At 42.5% G+C, this 18,921-nt stretch overlaps 1 protein-coding gene across 1 annotated transcript in view; it reads left to right on the top strand.

Moving 5' to 3' along the window:
* The window catches only part of LOC137084890 (cadherin-1-like), a 39,597-nt gene extending 25,461 nt beyond the window's left edge, over nucleotides 1-14,136 (top strand). Inside the window, exons 2-13 of the mRNA XM_067451471.1 lie at nucleotides 464-578; nucleotides 6,919-7,154; nucleotides 9,068-9,208; nucleotides 9,292-9,447; nucleotides 9,820-9,967; nucleotides 10,056-10,228; nucleotides 10,312-10,440; nucleotides 10,531-10,716; nucleotides 10,803-11,047; nucleotides 12,853-12,998; nucleotides 13,074-13,298; nucleotides 13,701-14,136. Of these exons, the coding sequence (XP_067307572.1) occupies nucleotides 464-578; nucleotides 6,919-7,154; nucleotides 9,068-9,208; nucleotides 9,292-9,447; nucleotides 9,820-9,967; nucleotides 10,056-10,228; nucleotides 10,312-10,440; nucleotides 10,531-10,716; nucleotides 10,803-11,047; nucleotides 12,853-12,998; nucleotides 13,074-13,298; nucleotides 13,701-13,882 (2,082 nt within the window). The 3' untranslated portion in view covers nucleotides 13,883-14,136. The remainder of the gene's footprint in view (nucleotides 1-463; nucleotides 579-6,918; nucleotides 7,155-9,067; nucleotides 9,209-9,291; nucleotides 9,448-9,819; nucleotides 9,968-10,055; nucleotides 10,229-10,311; nucleotides 10,441-10,530; nucleotides 10,717-10,802; nucleotides 11,048-12,852; nucleotides 12,999-13,073; nucleotides 13,299-13,700) is intronic.
* Nucleotides 14,137-18,921: the final 4,785 nt, after the last annotated feature.

Below are 18,921 nucleotides of genomic sequence, written 5' to 3'. Positions count from 1 at the left end.
TTTTACAATGACGGTTGTTTCAAAGCAGCTTCACAGTATTAAACAGGAAAATAATGCAACAGAATTTGATTCAGTTGTACAGCAGCTCCGGAGAAAACAGTGATGTTATCAGCTTATTTAATTTTTTTTAGATAGTGACAATGTTGGCAGATCAGTATTATAGGCTATACAATTAATTAAGACCTAAAAAAATAATTTTATTTGGATATTTAGTTGAAAAACTTAGATCGAAATTTTAGTGTCCCCAATTGATCAAGCCAAAGGCAAAAGTGGCAAGGAACCAAAACTCCATCAGTACATCATGTTTGTATCCGAGTGAGACAAGAATTCATGTCATTTGAAAGAAGTTTTGTGCCAAAGTAAAAAGGAATGCAGTTGTGCTGGAAGTGATTAATAATAAAAATACCTTGCATTTCAAGTGTATATATGTTACATAAAGAGATTTAATATTGTTTCAAATTAGGCATTTTTGTGTGACTATGCGGGGGGGTCTTCATGTACACCTGGCTTTGAGTCGGAGTTGCTGGTTTTTAAAGTGGACAAAGATGACCTTCACCAAGGAGAACGACTAGGAAGAGGTAGGCTGATCTCTTTAAACTAAAAACTGAAGCAAATTAACAGTAAAAGTTTAGAATTTGGTTAACTAATTTGTCTACGCAATGAGATCTTAACTGTGATTTGAACATTTCATTACATTTTATACATGTATTGTATCTACTAAATTTGCTTTCATCAGTGTTGATTGAACACACTCAGCTTCACTGAGCTTCATCCCTGCATACACGTTACAGCTGCATTGAAGCTCACAATAAGTGTTAATTAATGATGTATATCAATGATGCTTCATGAGTAGTTGATGCTATGAGTTCAACAATTGTCTGAAGCTTGTATAGAATCACACCAATTTCTTGACTGATGACACTAGCTCCACCATCCAAAACACTGCATCACCTGTGCCTCAAAAATACATGCCATTGTTCTTCAGATGTTTCTTATTCAGGAAGCAATTTATCTGACCATATTTTGTTAGAATTTCCTGGGACATTGTTCTCGTCGTAACCATGAAGTGGACACACGTGTTAATGACTACAGAACAGAAAAGCTGGTATCATTACGTTTTTAAAAAGTATTGACTTGGCAACCCTTTTTTACTGGCTAATCATGAAGTTGATGTTCTGGTATTTTTGACAACAATATTTCAGATCATTGTCACAGAGTGTGTTCCCATAGCATCAGCTACTGACACAGCATCTTGTTTCCCACTCAGAGAACGTCTCGGGTTATGTATATAACCCTTGTTCCCTGAGAGGGAACGAGCACTGCGTCGAAGCAACGAATTTGGGGATGCTCAACGCATCTGAAGTATGAATGAAACTACTCCAATCCTGAATCTAGTCCAGTCATGACGTAGATGTGACAGCATACCCGGAAGCTATAAAGGGGACCAGGCACAATTAGGACTGGAGTACCCTGCCGCCAGGTGTTGCAGGGAGGTGTAAGCTGTAAAATCTTATAAACATGTGCTGAGTAGCCCAACTGGCCGCTTCACAGATGTCCTGCATAGGGACTCCGGAGAGAAGGGCCACCGAGGAGGCCCTGGTGGAATGGGCCCTCAAGGCTATAGGTGAAGGCAGATTTTGCACCTGATATGCCAAAGCTATAGCCTGCACAATCCAATTACTGATAGTAGGGGTTGATGCAGGCAACCCTTTCTTGGGTGAGCCAAAACACAATACACACAACAGCTGGTCTGATTTCCTCCACTGAGCTGGCCTTTCCAGATAAACCCTCAAGGCCCGAACCGGGCACAAGAAGAACAGTCTCCCTTCTTCCGCCGTCACGTGGGGCGGGGGATGAAATGCCTGAAGGACCAAGGACCTGACCACACTGGACGGGACCTTAGGCACGTAGCCAGGTCTAGGGTGCAGTACGGCTTTAACTCCTCCGGGGGGAAAACTCCAAGCAGGTTGGCGTAATGGCCAACGCTTGAAGATCCCCCACTCTCCTAAGAGAAGTGATAGCTAGGAGGAACGCCACTTTAAGCGTCAGATTCTTGGTTTCCACCGACTCCAGTGGTTCGAAGGGGGCCTCAGCCAGACCCTCGAGTACCACTGCTAGATCCCATGTCGGTACTCTGGTACAGAATACAGGCCTCATTCTCCGTGCCCCACGGAGGAAACGCACAACCAAATGGTGCCTAACCAAAGGCCCATCACTTAACGGAGCGTGGAAAGCTCCAATAGCTGCCACATACACCTTAAGTGTGGACGGGGTAAGCCCTGCAGTGAATCGATTTTGGAGGAACTCCAACACTGAAGCCACTAGGCAGTTAATTGTGTCCACCTCACGTTCTCTACACCAAGTGATGAAGACATTCCACTTGAGGCTGTGCAATCTCCTTGTAGACGGGGCCCTAGAACTAAGTAGGGTCTCTATAACATCTGCTGGTAATCCCTCCTCTATCTGGCCCCTGAGAGGTTCCATATTTCGGGGCGGGGGTGAAATATTGTGCCCCCTGCCTGCGATAGGAAGTCCCTCCCCAGAGGGACCTGCCACAAGAGACCCACCAGCAGAGCTATTATATCCGAGAACCATACTCGAGTCGGCCAACGAGGAGCCACCAGAAGGAGACTGACTCCTTGTTGCTGAACTCTCTCCAGGACCCCTGGGAGCAGAGCGATAGGGGGAAATGCGTACAGACGCAGCCTCGGCCATGCCTGTACCAGGGCATACAACCCCAGCGGAGCTGGATGAGTGAGGGAGAACCACAGTGGACAGCGGGACGTCTCTCGAGACGTGAACAGATCCACTTCCACTGGGCCAAACCTCCTGCATATCGACTCCACCACCTCCGGGTGGAGCCGCCATTCCCCGGGCCTCAGCCCCTGCCTCGACAGTATGTCTGCCCCCTGTTTCTGTATCCCTGGGATATACATTGCCCTGATGGATAACAGTTTCCCTTGTGACCAGCGGAGAATGAGATGCGCCAATTTGCATAGGGGGCGCAATCTCAACCCCCCTTGCGGTTTAGGTACGCCACGACTGCCATATTGTCCGAACGGACCAGAACGTGGTGCCCGGATTTGTGCCTGGTGGAATGACTGTCCTCCCATGGACCCCTCGCAAAGCGGCCTTCAATGACCGTGCCCCAACCAGTGAGGGAGGCATCTGTTGATGTTCCAGCAACAGTATGCTCCCAGCACTGGTCCTTGGGACAGAAACCAAACTTTCTTCCATATACCTAGAGCACGAATGCATTTGTGCGTGACTGATCATATCGAACGGGTTCCCTCTGGGGGAAAACCCTTTGGTCTTCAGCCACAACTGTAGGGCCCTCATGTGTAGCAGGCCGAACGGAATGATGTTGGACGCTGCTGCTAGATGCCCCAAAACTATCTGGAAGCGTTTTACAGTGATGCTTTGGCCCAGCCTTATTCTTGAGACTATCGCCAGAACAGTCTTGATTCATGCGGGGGACAGTTGCGCCCGCATCGAAACAGAATCCCATATTATTCCCAGAAATCTCGTTTTCTGGATTGGCGTCAACATGCTCTTTTTCGTGTTGAGTCTCAGCCCCAAGCATTGAATATGTGCTAGAAATACATCTCGATGTCGAACTGCCATCTCGTACGACTGAGCCAATATTAGCCAGTCGTCAATATAATTCAGTACACAGATGCCCTGAAGTCTCAGTGGAGCCAGAGCTGCATCCATGCATTTGGTGAATGTGCGAGGGGAAAGAGGTAGACCGAACGGAAGCACCCGATTTTGGTACGCTTCGCCCCAAAAGCGAATTTCGGAAGCTTCCTGTGGCAAGGAAGGATGGAGACATGAAAATAGGCGTCTTTAAAAATCTATCGTGACGAACCAGTCCTTGGGCTGGATCTGACTCACGATGGTGGGAATTGTCAACATCTTGAACCTGAATCTCCTCAGAGACCGGTTCAGATACCTCAGATCTAAAATCGGCCGAAGCCCTCCATCCTTTTTTGGAACTATAAAGTACTAGCTGTAGAACTCAGCCTCCCTCTCTGACGGTGGGACCCATTCTATGGCTCCCTATGTCAGCAAGGATTCTACTTCTTGTTCCATTACCCAAACCTGCTCTGTACCCTATTTCTACAGTACGCAGGACCCATGTGGATATATTCGGAAGGCATTTCCATGCGGCGAGATAACCTACTAAGGGAATCAGCCTCTCGAGGCTGTTCTCGGGTGTTAAATGAACCTCGTTTTTCACTCACTGAGGCGGATGCCCGGCAGAGAGCAGAATACGATTTTCGGTATTTGGACACTCATGCTGCCTAGTCGCAGGTATTTCTCGAGGCGACGTGCCCGTGAGAAAACGATGTGGCCCGAAGCGTCGGTGACGGCGGGATTACCATATCGTTTCCCACCGAGAGTGATGCGCGAGAGGCGCTCTTAGATGTCCCACCGCAGCTAAGACTTCTTCCCAGCAGCCTTTTTAGCGAGAAGGATGTTCCTTAGATCGCCCTTTTGCACAGAAGCCTGCTGGTGAGAGCGCCTCCTCTGTTGCCAGGCTCCCGGAGGAGGGGCTCTAGAGGCGACACTCTCTTTTTGCACCTTTCGGTGCGAGGAGCTGGCTGACGGCTGAAGCTGCCCACTGGTGGCTGCCTTCCCACACTTTGGCCGACGAGAGAGGAACTGTCGAAAGGCGGCTGATTGTTTCCTCGCCTCCTGAAACCTGTCGACGACCGAATTAACGGCGTCGCCTAACAGGCCAGAAGGCGAGATCGGGGAATCCAGGAGAAAAGTTTTATCTTTCTCCTTCATCCCTGATAGATTTAACCATAAATGTCTCTCCACGGTCACCATTGAGGCCATGGAGCGGCCGATGGCATGGGCCGTCTTCTTGGTGACGCGGAGAGAGAAATCAGCAGCCTTTCTCAGCTCGAGGATGTCCTCTGGAGAGGGACCCTTACCCTCGTCAAGCTCTTTTAGGAGGTTGGCCTGGTACGCCTGCAGAATAGATAATGTGTGCAGGGAACTACCAGCCCGACCCCCTCCACCATATATGCCCTGTCCACCAACGTCGATGTGTCCCTGCATGGCTCGGTGGGCAGTACCGGGGCTTTTAGGGACGATGCCGGTTCGGGTGACAGATAACTCGCGAGAGCATCATCCACCCGCAGCATTGTCCCGTAGCCGGCCACACGCAGCCCCAGAACGTTCGCATAATCTAACACTGGGGGGTTGGAAATACACGTGGAATATGGCCTGTTCCAGGACCTGCACAACTCATTATGCAGGTCCGGAAAAAACGGCAAGCCCCGGCGAGGTCTCTGAGCCTCAGTCACCTAAGTCAGCACCTCGATTAACCTCCTCTTGGGCGGGTGGATGAGGTGGTGACATATGTCCCGCTCCACCCGCCTGGTTGTTAATCTCGTCCGGATTAACAGATCGATGAACTGAACCGTTACATCTCAGCTCGGACTGTGGAGACACAGAAAAGAGTGGACACCATCGGAGGACAGACTGGTGAACTTCTACGGATTATGACCGGTCTGGGTATGAAATTGGACGAAATGTCCAAGTCACTCCACGAACCGGACGTGCGCCAGGAACACTGAGGATCAGTGACTGATTGATTGATTATGATCCGGACAAATTACCGAAGATCAACTAAAATGGATTAAAATTGCTTCATTTCACCCTGCAACCCCCACCTTCTCCCTTTCTCTCGGTTGGGAGGTCAGCTTGACAGCTGGGTCTGCTATCGTTCCCCGTGCACTGCCTTATCTCCCTTCAAGGGCAAGCCACAGAACTGAACTGTAAACATCTTAAGTTATGGCTGACATTCTCACAACACAATCTCAGACTCTTACTCGCACCATACACACCCACCCCGATCCCCCCCTACATCCGTCTGCCTCTTCCCCCCTTCCTCCCTTACCAAATCCAAACAAAAAATTCCATCACGTGACCACGTGTGCTGTGTTATGTTATGTTGTGTTTCTTGTATGTACGTATGCTATGCTTTGCAAAATCTGCATTTTTTTCTTCGGAGAGCGTGTGGCAGCGCTGGTAAATGGCTGCAGCCCGGAGGCTTGCTCCAAAGACACATTTCATGCAGTGTACTTGTACATTTGTTATGACAAATAAACTTCTATCTCTCTCTCTATCTATCTCCTCGGACCCGGAGAGGATCAACATCGGATTCTCCACCCCGGGAGAAGAAGCCGCTTCGCGGGCTTCCACATGAGGTGGGAGAACCTCTGAACTGTCAGAGGAAGATTGAGAAAGTGCCTCGGCAGTCTCAATCTCCGCTGAAAAATCCAGTTGGGAGCCCCATGATCTGCGACGCCGGGCTGCTTCGGCGGCCGCGGGCCCAGAACCACGGGGCTCACGTGGTTGGCCGGCCTCGTCAAAGACCGCCAACCTACACCGCAGCACCCTGAGCGTCAGCAGCTCACAATGACTGCAGGTGGCTCCCTTGAGAGCCGCATGAGCATGCTGAATGTCCAGGCACTGAACACAAAGAGAGCGTGTGTCCACTCCCGAAATGAACCAGGGACAGGGGTGCACACACCTCTTGAATTCGGTCGCCATTATTCTCTTTATGACAGTCTTTTTTAAAATATATATATAGGGACAAACAACAATAAATATACAGACAGTCTTTCAAACACACACAGAGCGTTATGCTGAAGAGCAATAACTGACACTACAATGCGCCGGGCTCCCCTTTATAGCTTCCGGGTATGCCGTCACATCTACGTCATGACGTAATACCAATCAGGATTGGACTAGTTTCATTCATACTTCAGATGCGTTGATGCTTAGGGAGCATCCACAAATTCGTCGTTTCGACGCAGTTCTAAGTTCCCTCGATATAGGGAACCAGGTTTACATGTGACAAGATGCTTATTGTGCCAATTGAATGTCTTTTTCTGACAGTAATTTTCAATACATGCAATGGAAGTACAAGAATGCACTTTCAGTCCATTGACAAGTGGTTTGATGTGAACAAGGATGGGACTGTAACACTCAAGAAACAAGTGACTCTTCATGAAGGCCACAAGGTGTTTTCTGTGCATGCTTGGGACGCCAGTGGCAAGAAACACACAGTATCTGTCAGAGTTGAGCGAGTTCACCATCATGAGGACCATCACATGGATATCTATTCTTCACAGGTACTAGCATGTTCCTTCAAGAAACTGCTGTCAGTACAGCACAAGCTTCCTGTTTGCTTTTGTTTCTATTGCTGCCTTGTTTGTTTGCCTTATTAATTTCTCACACCTGTTCCTCATTAGCCCTCTGTTATCTTGTGTATATAACCCTCAGTGTTTCCTGTGTTGATTGTCAGTTTTTTGCCCTTGTAGTATGACTGTTTGCTTAGTGTTCTCAGTTCTGTGCCTTGTGTTCCCCTGGTGTTTTTGTTATTATTTTGACTCTTATTTTTATGAAGTCTTACCCTGCATTTGGAAGTTCTCCCTCGTTGTTGAGTTCACCCAGTGTTACAGTAAGGCCATGATTGAGAACAGGGTATTCCAGAAAGCAGGTTATGTGACAAAAGCCCCTTTCACACTGCGATTCCGGCAAATACACGGATAATGCGACCCGGCATTTGTTCCCGGGCCGCTAGATTTGGTCCATTCACACTGCCAGCGAAATACCGTAATATGTGCGCTTTCACACACAACCCGTAACGGTCCCGGGTCGAGTTGACACGTGACATCCGGATGTGACGTATAACGGCGAGCGATCTCCGCTTCAGCGCGGATAGTAAGGAGCTCCGTGGTCTCGACTTGTGTCCAGTTTGCGCTCATTTCTGCTTGTTTAATTTTAGTTTCTTTTGTATACGAACACTCTCTGCGTTTAAAACACCGACTAGCTCTTCTGGCACTGCAGGGTTGTGTTATTGAAAAAACAAGCCCTAGGAGTCGCACGATAACTACGTACACGTTGCGGCATTAGTTTCGGCTTTTGTTCACACAGCGCTCGTCCCGGGTCGAATTCGGTAATCAATGTCGGGACGTGGTTGCTTTCACACAGAAGGCGACCCGGCGATGTTCCGGGAATATTGCGGGTCCGACGTGCAGTGTGAAAGGGGCTATACATATGTTTAATTGTAAGTTAGCAGACATCCTCAATTTTCGTTTCTAAAAATGGAGGTAACTTTCAGGGTATGTAGCAATTCACTCCATGAACATAACCTGCTTCAGAGCAGCTCATGTTCCATAGTTTGCTTAAGAGGTATTCAGATGTGTTTTATATAATTACAGTTTTTTTCAATCGCTAACAAGCACTTACCCATACTTCAGAAACTTTTTTAAAACTCTTAACACAGACTAACACCTACAAAACACAGTTAGCCAAATGGATAATTTTCTTATCACATATTTTGTTAAATATATACTAACTAACAAAACAGAACACATCTTTATCTGCACAAACGAACTTTACCAAAACAATGGAAATCTGACTCAAAATGGAATTATTCTATCAAATAATAACACTTTTTTAACTTCACAAGGTACATGCAGTCAATCAAAGTACAGCAGGATTCAAAATACTGGCTATTGTTAACATTAAGAAAACTCCATAGACTTTTATGTTTCAGTTTTACCAGTATTTGCATGCAAAACATGCAATCCACCGTTTTTACACTAAATTTCTTGGTTGGGAACTGTATGTCCACAGGTACATTGTGTGTGTACTTGATAATATATTACATTGTGTCCCCACAATAAACCTGAGATCAGCAGCCAGCGCTCCCCACAATGTAAATGGATTTATAAACATAATAAATGATTGAAAATGTAAAAATGCAGATTGTTTCCTTTGATGGGTAGGTTTAGGGGCACTCTGTGTGTGTTTGTGTGTGTGTGTGTGTGTGTGTGTGTGTGTGTGTGTGTGTGTGTGTGTGTGTGTGTGTGTGTGTGTGTGTGTGTGTGTGTGTGTGTGTTTAAGCCTGGCAATAAAGTTCATTCGGATTATTATTCTGAAGATGCAAAAATTATCCAAATATTTGATAACTTGCATGCTCTTTTTAAATCTTAACAGAAATGTTTTGTTGCTCATTGCCTTTCACTTGCCTTTCCAGATGGAGTCTCTCTCTGATGATCTGGTTCTGACATTTCCAAAGTCTTCGACGGGTCTGAGGAGAGCAAAGAGAGGTTGGGTTATTCCTCCGTTCAGTGTACTTGAGAACAGCAAAGGTCCTTTCCCAATAAAGCTGGCTCAGGTGAGTGAAAGTCATTCAAAATGTTATGGCTGAGAAGAGGTTTTTCTGTTATTGACTTAATTCTTATTTCTTTCTGTATTTAGATCAAGTCGGACTATTCTATAGAAATTCTGATGCAGTTCAAGATCACCGGTGAAGGGGCCGATCTGGACCCTAAGGGGACTTTTATTATAGACAAACATTCTGGGTTTGTGTCTGTGACTCGGCCACTCGACAGAGAAACAAAAGCTTCATACAGAGTAAGTTGATTTAGTGCCTTTTAAAATCAACAGTTAGTTCTTAGTGTATTTCAGCATTGGATTGTCTGCTCATTCTTAATTCTTTAAAAGCTGTGATCAGCTAATTGGATAAAAGGCCCCAAGAAATGACAGAACCATTTTTGTTTTGTTTGTTTGTTTTTTATATTTGCAGAGTGTGCCTTTTTTGTATTTTATTGTAATTTGAATATCTACTAAAAATTCAGTCAGTTTTCGTTAGGAGTAAACTTGCATAATCATGTCTCAAAGCTAACAAACATGGACCATTTATTACATATTAATAAACAATTCAAATTTCAAACAACCTCAGATATTTGCCTCTTAACGTGCCTTTATTTCTTCTCCTGTCTTTAGCTTGTCGCTCATGCCTCTGGAGCTGATGAGCCTTCTATAGCAGAAAGTCCAATGGAAATTATTGTAAATGTGATGGATGCAAATGATAATCCTCCTATTTTTACACAAAATCCATTCAATGGAGAAGTTCCTGAAGCTAATATAATAGGTAGGTGTAGGTGCAGTTTCTCAGTGAAATGGTTTCAGCCTCTTCATCTCGTTCTGCCTAATCAGTCTTTATTCTTCTCTCTCTGAAGGTCAGGAGTTTATGACCGTCACAGCCACTGATGCAGATGATCCAGAGACTTACAATGCAGATCTCAGATACTCAATAATCAAGCAAGAACCAGAATTGCCAAATCCAAACATGTTTCAAATCAACTCTTTTACTGGAGGAATTTCTGTGAATTCTGAAGGCTTGGACAAAGAGGTGAGAAATCTGAGGAATGATCTCGCAGTGGTGAAGGATAAGTTAATGTAAACAAACTCATGTGAAATCATCTTCCCTTTCAGAAATGGTCCAAATACACTTTGACAGTTGTGGCTGCTGACATGGAAGGAAAAGGTTTGTCAACCACTGGCACAGCTGTTATTACTGTGACTGACAGCAATGATAACGCTCCTCAGTTTGAGCAAACCACGGTAATATATTAATATAACACTCTGAACATAAATATACAAGTGTTTTAACTTTATTAATACTTGTATGCTCCACACATCTCTTTGTTTTAGCACACTGTATCCGTCCCAGAGAATCAAGTAGGAGCTGTAGTGGCCACACTCACAGTTACTGATGGAGATGAAGTTTGGTCTCCGGCCTGGTCAACCAAATATCGGATTATTAGCGGTGACAAGGCCGGGTTTTTCAACGTCAGTACTGGACCCAGCCGGCTGGAGGGCATCATCACCACTGTAAAGGTACTGTGTGTTGCTCATGTGTTTGCACAGGCAGTTGGTTATAATGATTTGCCTTTAGTAAAATACACTTTCTCTTCCACATTTAGCCCCTGGACTTTGAGAAGACCAAGCAACACATTCTGTCTGTGATTGTTGAGAACGATGATCCATTTGTCGGGTCTTTGCCCACTTCCACTGCCACAGTCACGGTGAATGTTCTAGATGTGAATGAGCCTCCAGAGTTTAATCCAAAAGAGAAGGTTATTACCAAACATGAAGATTTAGCGATTGGTACTGAACTGGTTACTTATACAGCCACTGATCCAGACGTCAGAAAAGCACAGAAGATAACGTAAGAAATGTTTTCCTCTCCAAGATAATTAAACCACCAAAATTTGCATTCAACAATTCTGAAATTCTGATAAAATAGGCTTGCATTGATTGACATTTTTTCAGCCTCACTAGTAACCTCTAAGATCGATTGATTGATCTTAAGCCCTATTCGGACTGGATTAGTTTAACATGGGGACGTGGGGGTGAAGTAATTATTACCAGAGGTTCTCTGTGATTTTAGTTCCATCCGAATGTGCCATCTCGGTAATCATTACGGACTTAAGCCCTATTCGGACGGGATTAGATTAACATGGGGACATGGGGGTAAAGTCATTTTACCTCAGGACGTCTGTAATATTAATGGCCAATTCGCACGGGATAAGACATCTCAGTTAAACTAGCAGAAGTGGGAGGAGTAACTCGCTTTACGCGCACCTCCTTGACGTCATGTGTGTATGACGTTACCGTTATAACGTGAGCAAACACACAACCTGAGTGCCAGTCTGAACTCCGTCTCCAATATATATGTGTGTTTTAATAAACAGTTCGGTCCAGTCTAACGATTCTGATTGGATTATGTTGGTAATAGACACTTTCCTAGAGCTAAAATGTGTTGTGCCTCTAATAAGTGCTTTTGATTTTCTTTTTGCTTTAAATGATATGCGGAAAATACTGGACATTTTCCACAGATTTGTCCCACCACCTACAACGCAACCGAATGCTTCAAGCGCCTCCAAGGTCGCAAAATGTGCTCTTTGTTTAACTTTTAAACAGGCAATGACGGAATTTTACCATACATTTTTACAGTGGGTCTATTCGAACGGGATTAGTATTAACTGAGGTCATTTTTCCAGACCTTTTTACAGAAGGTAAAAGTCTCGGTAATCTTTACTGACATTGTCCGTAATGATTACCGAGATGGCACATTCGGACGGGACTAAAATCACCGAGAACCTCTGGTAATAATTACTTTACCCCCACGTCCCCATGTTAAACAAATCCAGTCCGAATAGGGCTAATGTCAGTGAAGATTACAGAGACTTTTACCTTCTGTAAAAAGGTCTGGAAAAATGACATTGGGTAATACTAATCCCGTTCGAATAGACCCGCTGTAAAAATGTATGGCAAAATTCCGTCATTTACGGTTTAAACGTTTTTTAAAAAGTGCATTTTGTGAGCATGGAGGCGCTTGAAGCATTCGGTTGCATTATTGGTGTTGGGACAACTCTGTGTCAAACGTCCAGTATTTTCCGCATATCATTTAAAGCAAAAAGAAGAGCAAAAGCACTTATTAGAGGCACAACACTTATTTTAGCATTAGGAACGTGTCTATTACCAACATAATCCAATCAGAATCGTTAGACTGGACCTAACTGTTTATTAAAACACACATATATATTGGAGACGGAGTTCAGACATGCGCTCATGTTGTGTTTGCTCACGTGATAACAGTAACGTCATACACACATGACTACATGGAGGATACCGTTGTGCGTAAAGCGAGTTACTCCTCCCACTTCTGCTAGTTTTACTGAGATGTCTTATCCCGTGCGAAATGGCCATTAATATTACAGACGTCCTGAGGAAAAAATTACTTCACCCCCACGTCCCCATGTTAAACTAATCCCGTCCAAATAGGGCTTTAGAAACTGCCTATCAGCTTCAATGTCAAATCTCTTCTACCCAGAATTCAAACTACAGCATGCCTGTATATTCTTTGGACTTAATAGTTTTAAATGTCCAGGCAAGACTTTTTCAAACCAACATTAAGTTGTTCTTGCTGAACATTTCTAGTTTTAACCTAATATATTTGGTTCCTTCCAGGTATAAAGTGGCCAATGAGCTTACCAGCTGGGTGAGTGTAACTCCGGACACTGGAATTATCAAAGTCAAGAAAGAACTGGATAGAGAATCTAACCTTGTGAAAGATGGAAAATACACAGCTATCATTTTGGCGGAGGATAATGATGGTAATTTCAGTTTCTTTTTTAAGAGTAGACTTCTTGCTGGCATGGCCTTTTTCTAATGTCTGTGTTTGTGTGCAGCTGAAGCGCCAGCAACTGGCACAGGAACCCTGGTTATTAATTTGGTGGATGTAAATGACAACGGTCCCGTCATCAATGAAAGGACTATAAGCATTTGCAATCGTGGTTCGCCTCCAGTGCTTCTCTCTATAACGGACAAAGACGGACCTCCTTTTGCTGGTCCCTTTACTGTTGACACCCAAGGAGAAACCAGTAAAAATTGGACCACCTCTATGAATGAAACATGTGAGCAATTACTAATGTTTTAAGGAGAAATTAATATCATTCTTGGTAACACTTTACTCTAAGGTTTCATTAGTTTGCATTACTTAATATATTAACTCAAATGAAATAACCATGAGCAGTACGTTATTGTATTTGTTCATCTTTGTTAGCATTAGTTAATATAAATCCAGCTGTTCATGGTTTGTTCATGTTAGTTCACAGTGCATTAACTAACAAGATTTTAATAAAGTATTAATACAAGTTTAAATTAACATTAGCAAAGATAAATAAATGCTTCATAAGTGAAGTTCATTATTAGCTCATGTTACCTAATGGACCTTATTGTAAAGTGTTACCTCATTCTTTAGTTACACATTGAAATATCTGGCTGGCTTGCTAATCATTTTAATTTTCCAATTTTAGTTACCGGTGTCTTTCTGAATCTGAAGTCTAAATTGAAGGCGGGCGACTACAATGTTATCCTGAGAGTTCTTGATCAGCAAGGACTGCCTCGGGAAAACACCATTGAAGCATCAGTGTGTGACTGTGAAGGAGAAGCAGACAACGCTCCCTGCCCAGTAAACCTTACATTCTGTCTGCGATGAATCAGTTATAAACCCTTTTTTTTTTTTTTTTTAGATCTATGTCACCTTATTGCTGTAGTTATTATCTAAATGATTTTGTTTTCACATTTTGAATTTTTTTTGCAGTAATCTCACAACAGATCGTCATATATGTGCTGTTTTTTCTGTTGATGTATTACAAGAGTCAAAATCACAATGTAACCTTTTCACTTTTTTGATAAGTTTAGTCTTTATTTACTAATAAAGTAATAGCCTTTCGTAATGTTATGCACATTAAACTTTCCAATTTGCATATGCTGTTGGCTGTTCATTTGAATACATTTGTTCAACAATTGATCCAAGTGATCTTAACGTTTAATCAGTAAATCATTTAGTACATCTATATACAGCTTTTATTGAGCTAATTTCCAATTCCCGAAAAGATAAACAAATGACTGTCATGACAACTGTCAGAGATTATAAATCAAATGAGAATGACAGGTGTCAGAGGAGAACACCCGAACATGTGACAGGATGGATAATATTTGTCTGTATTTGCGATACTCAAGCCAGTGTGAAAGACCAACGGGCTCTCCATACGCACTGCGTATAACTACACGAGCAGCGTCAGCAGTGTCAGATATTAGGAGACAATTTGGCCATTTCTAATTATTCTTTTCCCACTCAGTGTCTGTGGTGGTTACGGCCCTGTGCTGAAATCTAAACAGGGACAGTAATAGGTGAGCACCAGCCAATGAGATTATCGTTTGAACATTAGCTTCTCCTTATTCATAAAGGCTGAGTCATTTCAAATGAATGCCGTTGTTTTACAGGAATAATATTATATATGTATTTCAATATAATAATATATTGTTTTAATATAATATGTCTCCAAAAAGATAGTAATAGCAGCCATGTATGACCCTATTGGGGGCTTTTTTTTCCATGAGGAAAATAGCTTATAAATCAAAATAAATGAACGTTTTTTTGATGTTTAGAATTGGGAGATAAATAATGTCATCGGCTAGTCAAACTATCTAAAAATTCTTACATTAAAAAAATTTACTAGACAAGTAAAAATGATTGTCTTGTTTTGGGGAAAAATAACTCAAAATGAAGAGAGATTTTGCTTAAAATAAAATAAATAATCTGCCAATGGGGTGAGAAAAATAATCTTGTTTTCTGTTTGAATTAAGATTATTTTTCTCACCCCATTGGCAGATTATTTATCTTATTTTAAGCAAAAACTCTCTTCATTTAGAGTTATTTTTCCCAAAACAAGACAATAATTTTTACTTGTCTAGTAAATACTTCTTGTTTTAAGAATTTTTAGATGTTTGAACTAGAAACAAGACAAAAATACTGAGTAAGAAGAGCATTTTTTGCAGTGTACCCGAGTGTGTTTGGTCAAACTCTACAAACCCAACAGAAGAGGGCAGACTTGGCTTCAAAAACAGCACTGTAAAAGCTTCAAACACATCCAGCGGCCTATTTGACGAGGTGAATGTGTGTTTTTTTCATACTAAAGGTTATACAGTTATAGGTGTAAATTGAGGTTTATTTCAAATATTCTTATATTCAGGGGAAGAAGCAGTCAGAAGGCTTGTTCTGGGAAAGCCATTACACTTAAAATAATTTAATACCTCAAATAAGAGACACTATTTACTCTTTCACTACAGCTGATATTTCTCATGGCAGGTTATTTTGAAGTCAGTTTCTGTATAATCACATATCTTTTCACATTTCATTTAAATGATGTTTGTACAATACACAGTATCATTTTCACCACAGATAACAGTTGTTTCATTCAAAGTAACTGCTTTTCATAATGCGTTTACTATTAAACTTTTCATTTGCATCAATTAGTTTAATTCATTTCCATTTAATCCTGTTTTAATGGTTAATCAGTTAATCATTTGGTACACTTACAGATTTATGTCGATAGATTTCATAGACCTGGTTTTTAATTTTCAAAATGGATTATCATATACAGTATAATAAAATGAATGCGTTACAGTTTAAGCAGTTTATCTCAGATAACAAATTGTATATAGATAAAACTATAAACATGAGCCTGTATTAGTGTACCATCTTTATTTCTCAATCAAGGCTGATTTAAAACGGGTACTTTCTCTTGCATTGTTTGTTAATGAATGATCTGATTGTTAAAAGATTAAGAACTGAAAGAATTAAACACAAATATGTTCTCATTACATAAAAATATTGTGATTTAATCTCTACAACATAACAGCACGATGATCTTTCATAGTGCTTTTGACCCTCTTAAATTTAAATTTTGTTAATTTAATAGCAAACAATGCAAGATACAGGTTTCACATCACCCTTGGTTCTCACAGGATATTACTGTACTTTTATTATACAGTTAGTGCTAAACAAGCTGACAAAAAGCTATAATAAAAATGTATTTACACCATTTATACAAGTGATAAACACAATCGAAGAACAACTTCAAAACTAATTGCACCCAATAATGTTTTATTTTACAGTATTTTTGACAGCAACACTGCGGGTGTATTGTGAAATAAAACAGAGTTCTTTGTACAGAGAAAATCTCAAAATATATAATATGCCCTGTAACACCAAGCCTATCTTCAACTTTTGACCATAAATTCTCTGTAACATCACTTGAATATCCTTGCACCCTGGCAAAAACCTTCCGGCAGGACCAATAAAGGCTTGTTATTGTTATTGCGTGACATGCTCATGAAGATGGCGTTGTTTCCGGTCATTTCAGTCTGTTTATTATTGGTTTGGTGACAGAATCCTGACATTACTACTGACTTGCGGTTTAGAGTTCGATCAGGCTTTCATCTGTGTGTGTGTGTGTGTGTGTGTGTGTGTGGTGTGTGTGTGTGTGTGTGTGTGTGTGTGTGTGTGTGTGTGTGTGTGTGTGTGTGTGTGTGTGTGTGTGTGTGGTCCTGGACAACATGATTAAAGAACACTCAAGTGAAATGTAGGCCATTAGATGTGTTTGAAGCTTTTACAGAAACAAATGTTTTTTTTTTTTTTTTAAGTCAATACTGCCCTCTTCTGTACCAAACAAGCACACACACCGCATTTATATATGTGTTTTTCTGGTAAACCCTATGTTGTAGACAAAATATGGAAATGTTTTGGTCCCTAAAAATCATACTGATGTTTTTTTTAAATGTAAAAATGCGTTATAAATAATAGTGTTGTGTGATGGGTAGGGGTAGAGTAAGAGGAGAGAATATACAGTTTGTACAGTATAAAAACCATTACGTCTATAGAGAGAACACATAAAGATAGTGAATCAGACATTAATAGCACATTGCATAAGTATTCATACCCTTTTCTGGGACATTTCTCATTTCACCGGTTCATCTGTGAGATGTTTCTGGAATGAATCTGTAGCAAATTCAATTGAACAGACATGATTTGATACCAAGGAAATAGACTTAGAAAAAAGAGAATACAGAGACAACAGAATAAAGTGTGTTTTGTCTGTGTAAGCCAATATTTAAAGGCTCACTGAAGTGCCTTGAAACACTCTGAATTATTCAATGTGTTGACGTAATTTCCACTGAAACCGGAGAAGGGACGGGACATATTGATCACCCTTCCAAATTTTTAAAACAGCAAATAGTGTTTAGTTTACATATCACAGCTCGGCCAGAGACGTTAAGCTTGGTATAGCCGCAGTTTCCCTCTCCTCCATATCGCTTTAAAATACAGCATTCTGTGCAGAATTCAATGGCTCCGATAAGTTTCCGACTTGATCACATGATCTGCTCTGTTCTTTCATGTCCCTGGACCAGAGCGGTGGCGGTTCACTACAACCTAAGCCACAAATAGGCTAAGGTTGAATCACCAGGCAGAACAGCAGTGTCAGAGGCAGGGCAGAGAGAATCGTCAAAACAGGCATGAGGAGTTGACCCAGGACTTCTCCTCCGGACGGTACCCTCCCAGTCTACCAGATATTGGATTTGGCGCCCCCGACGTCTGGAATCTAGCAAATTTCGCTCTTGAAACGCCTCCTCGCCTTCCACGATCATGGGTGGGGACCTGTGTCACTCCATTCCTGTTCCACCCTCGGACCACCGGCCGGTTTCAGTAGGGATACATGAAAAGTGAGAGAGATGCGATAAGTGGCAGGTAGCTTAAGACGGTATGACACAGCATTAATCTGTTTGGAAATTTTGAATGGACCCACGTACCTGGGACTGAGTTTCTTGGACAGTTAGCGGAGACGGAGATCCCTTGTTGATAGCCATCCCCACTGTCCTTGGGTGTAGTTAGGATGTGGACGTCGGTGACGGTCAGCTTGTTCTTTGACTCTGTGTGTGGCTTGTTGCAGGTGGACGTGTGCTTGATTCCAGACAGCTTCACTGCACTAAAACCAGTGTGTGTCTCCAGAAGTGTCTCCAGCCCTTCTGATTCTGCTGGCAGTACATTTGGAGAAATTTGGTGATCTCTTGGTTTAATCGTTCCGTTTGCCCATTGGATTGGGGATGATAAACTGAAATGAGGCTTACGTTCACATTAAGCAGTCGGAAGAACGCAGTGCATACCCTGGATGTGAATTGGGGACCTCGGTCGGAAACGATATCCTCAGGAAGTCCATAATAACAGAATACATATTGAAACAGGTGTTCAACAGTCTCGAAGGCTGCATGGAGCTAAGGCAGAGGTATTAGTTGGCATGCTTTAGAAAATCGATCAATGACAAGAAGTATTGTAGTGTTACCTCAGGAGTCTGGTAGGTTGGTAATGAAATTGAAGGCTATGCGAGACCAGGGTCGTTGTGGGATGGGTAAAGGTTGTAGCAATCCTGCTGGTAGTTGTCTGGGTGTTTTGGCTGGTGCACATGTGTGACATGTGTTCACAAAGTTATTGGTGTCTGTTTAGAAATTGTCCCACCAGAATCGGTTCCTCATTAGACGAATCGTTGTAGCCATTCCTGGGTGACCAGAGCTTGTGGAAGAGTGCACCCACCTTTTCTCTGAGGCCCAGAGGAATAAATATTTGATCAGCTGGACATTCTGCTGGCGGTGGGTCCTGTGCGTGTAGTTGAGTAATTTCTGACATAATGTCCCACC

Source organism: Pseudorasbora parva, chromosome 1 (genome assembly GCF_024679245.1).
Source record: "Pseudorasbora parva isolate DD20220531a chromosome 1, ASM2467924v1, whole genome shotgun sequence".
Classification (NCBI taxonomy): domain Eukaryota; kingdom Metazoa; phylum Chordata; class Actinopteri; order Cypriniformes; family Gobionidae; genus Pseudorasbora; species Pseudorasbora parva.
Note: the sequence above shows the minus strand (reverse complement) of the source record. Positions and strands in the feature narration are given on the sequence as shown.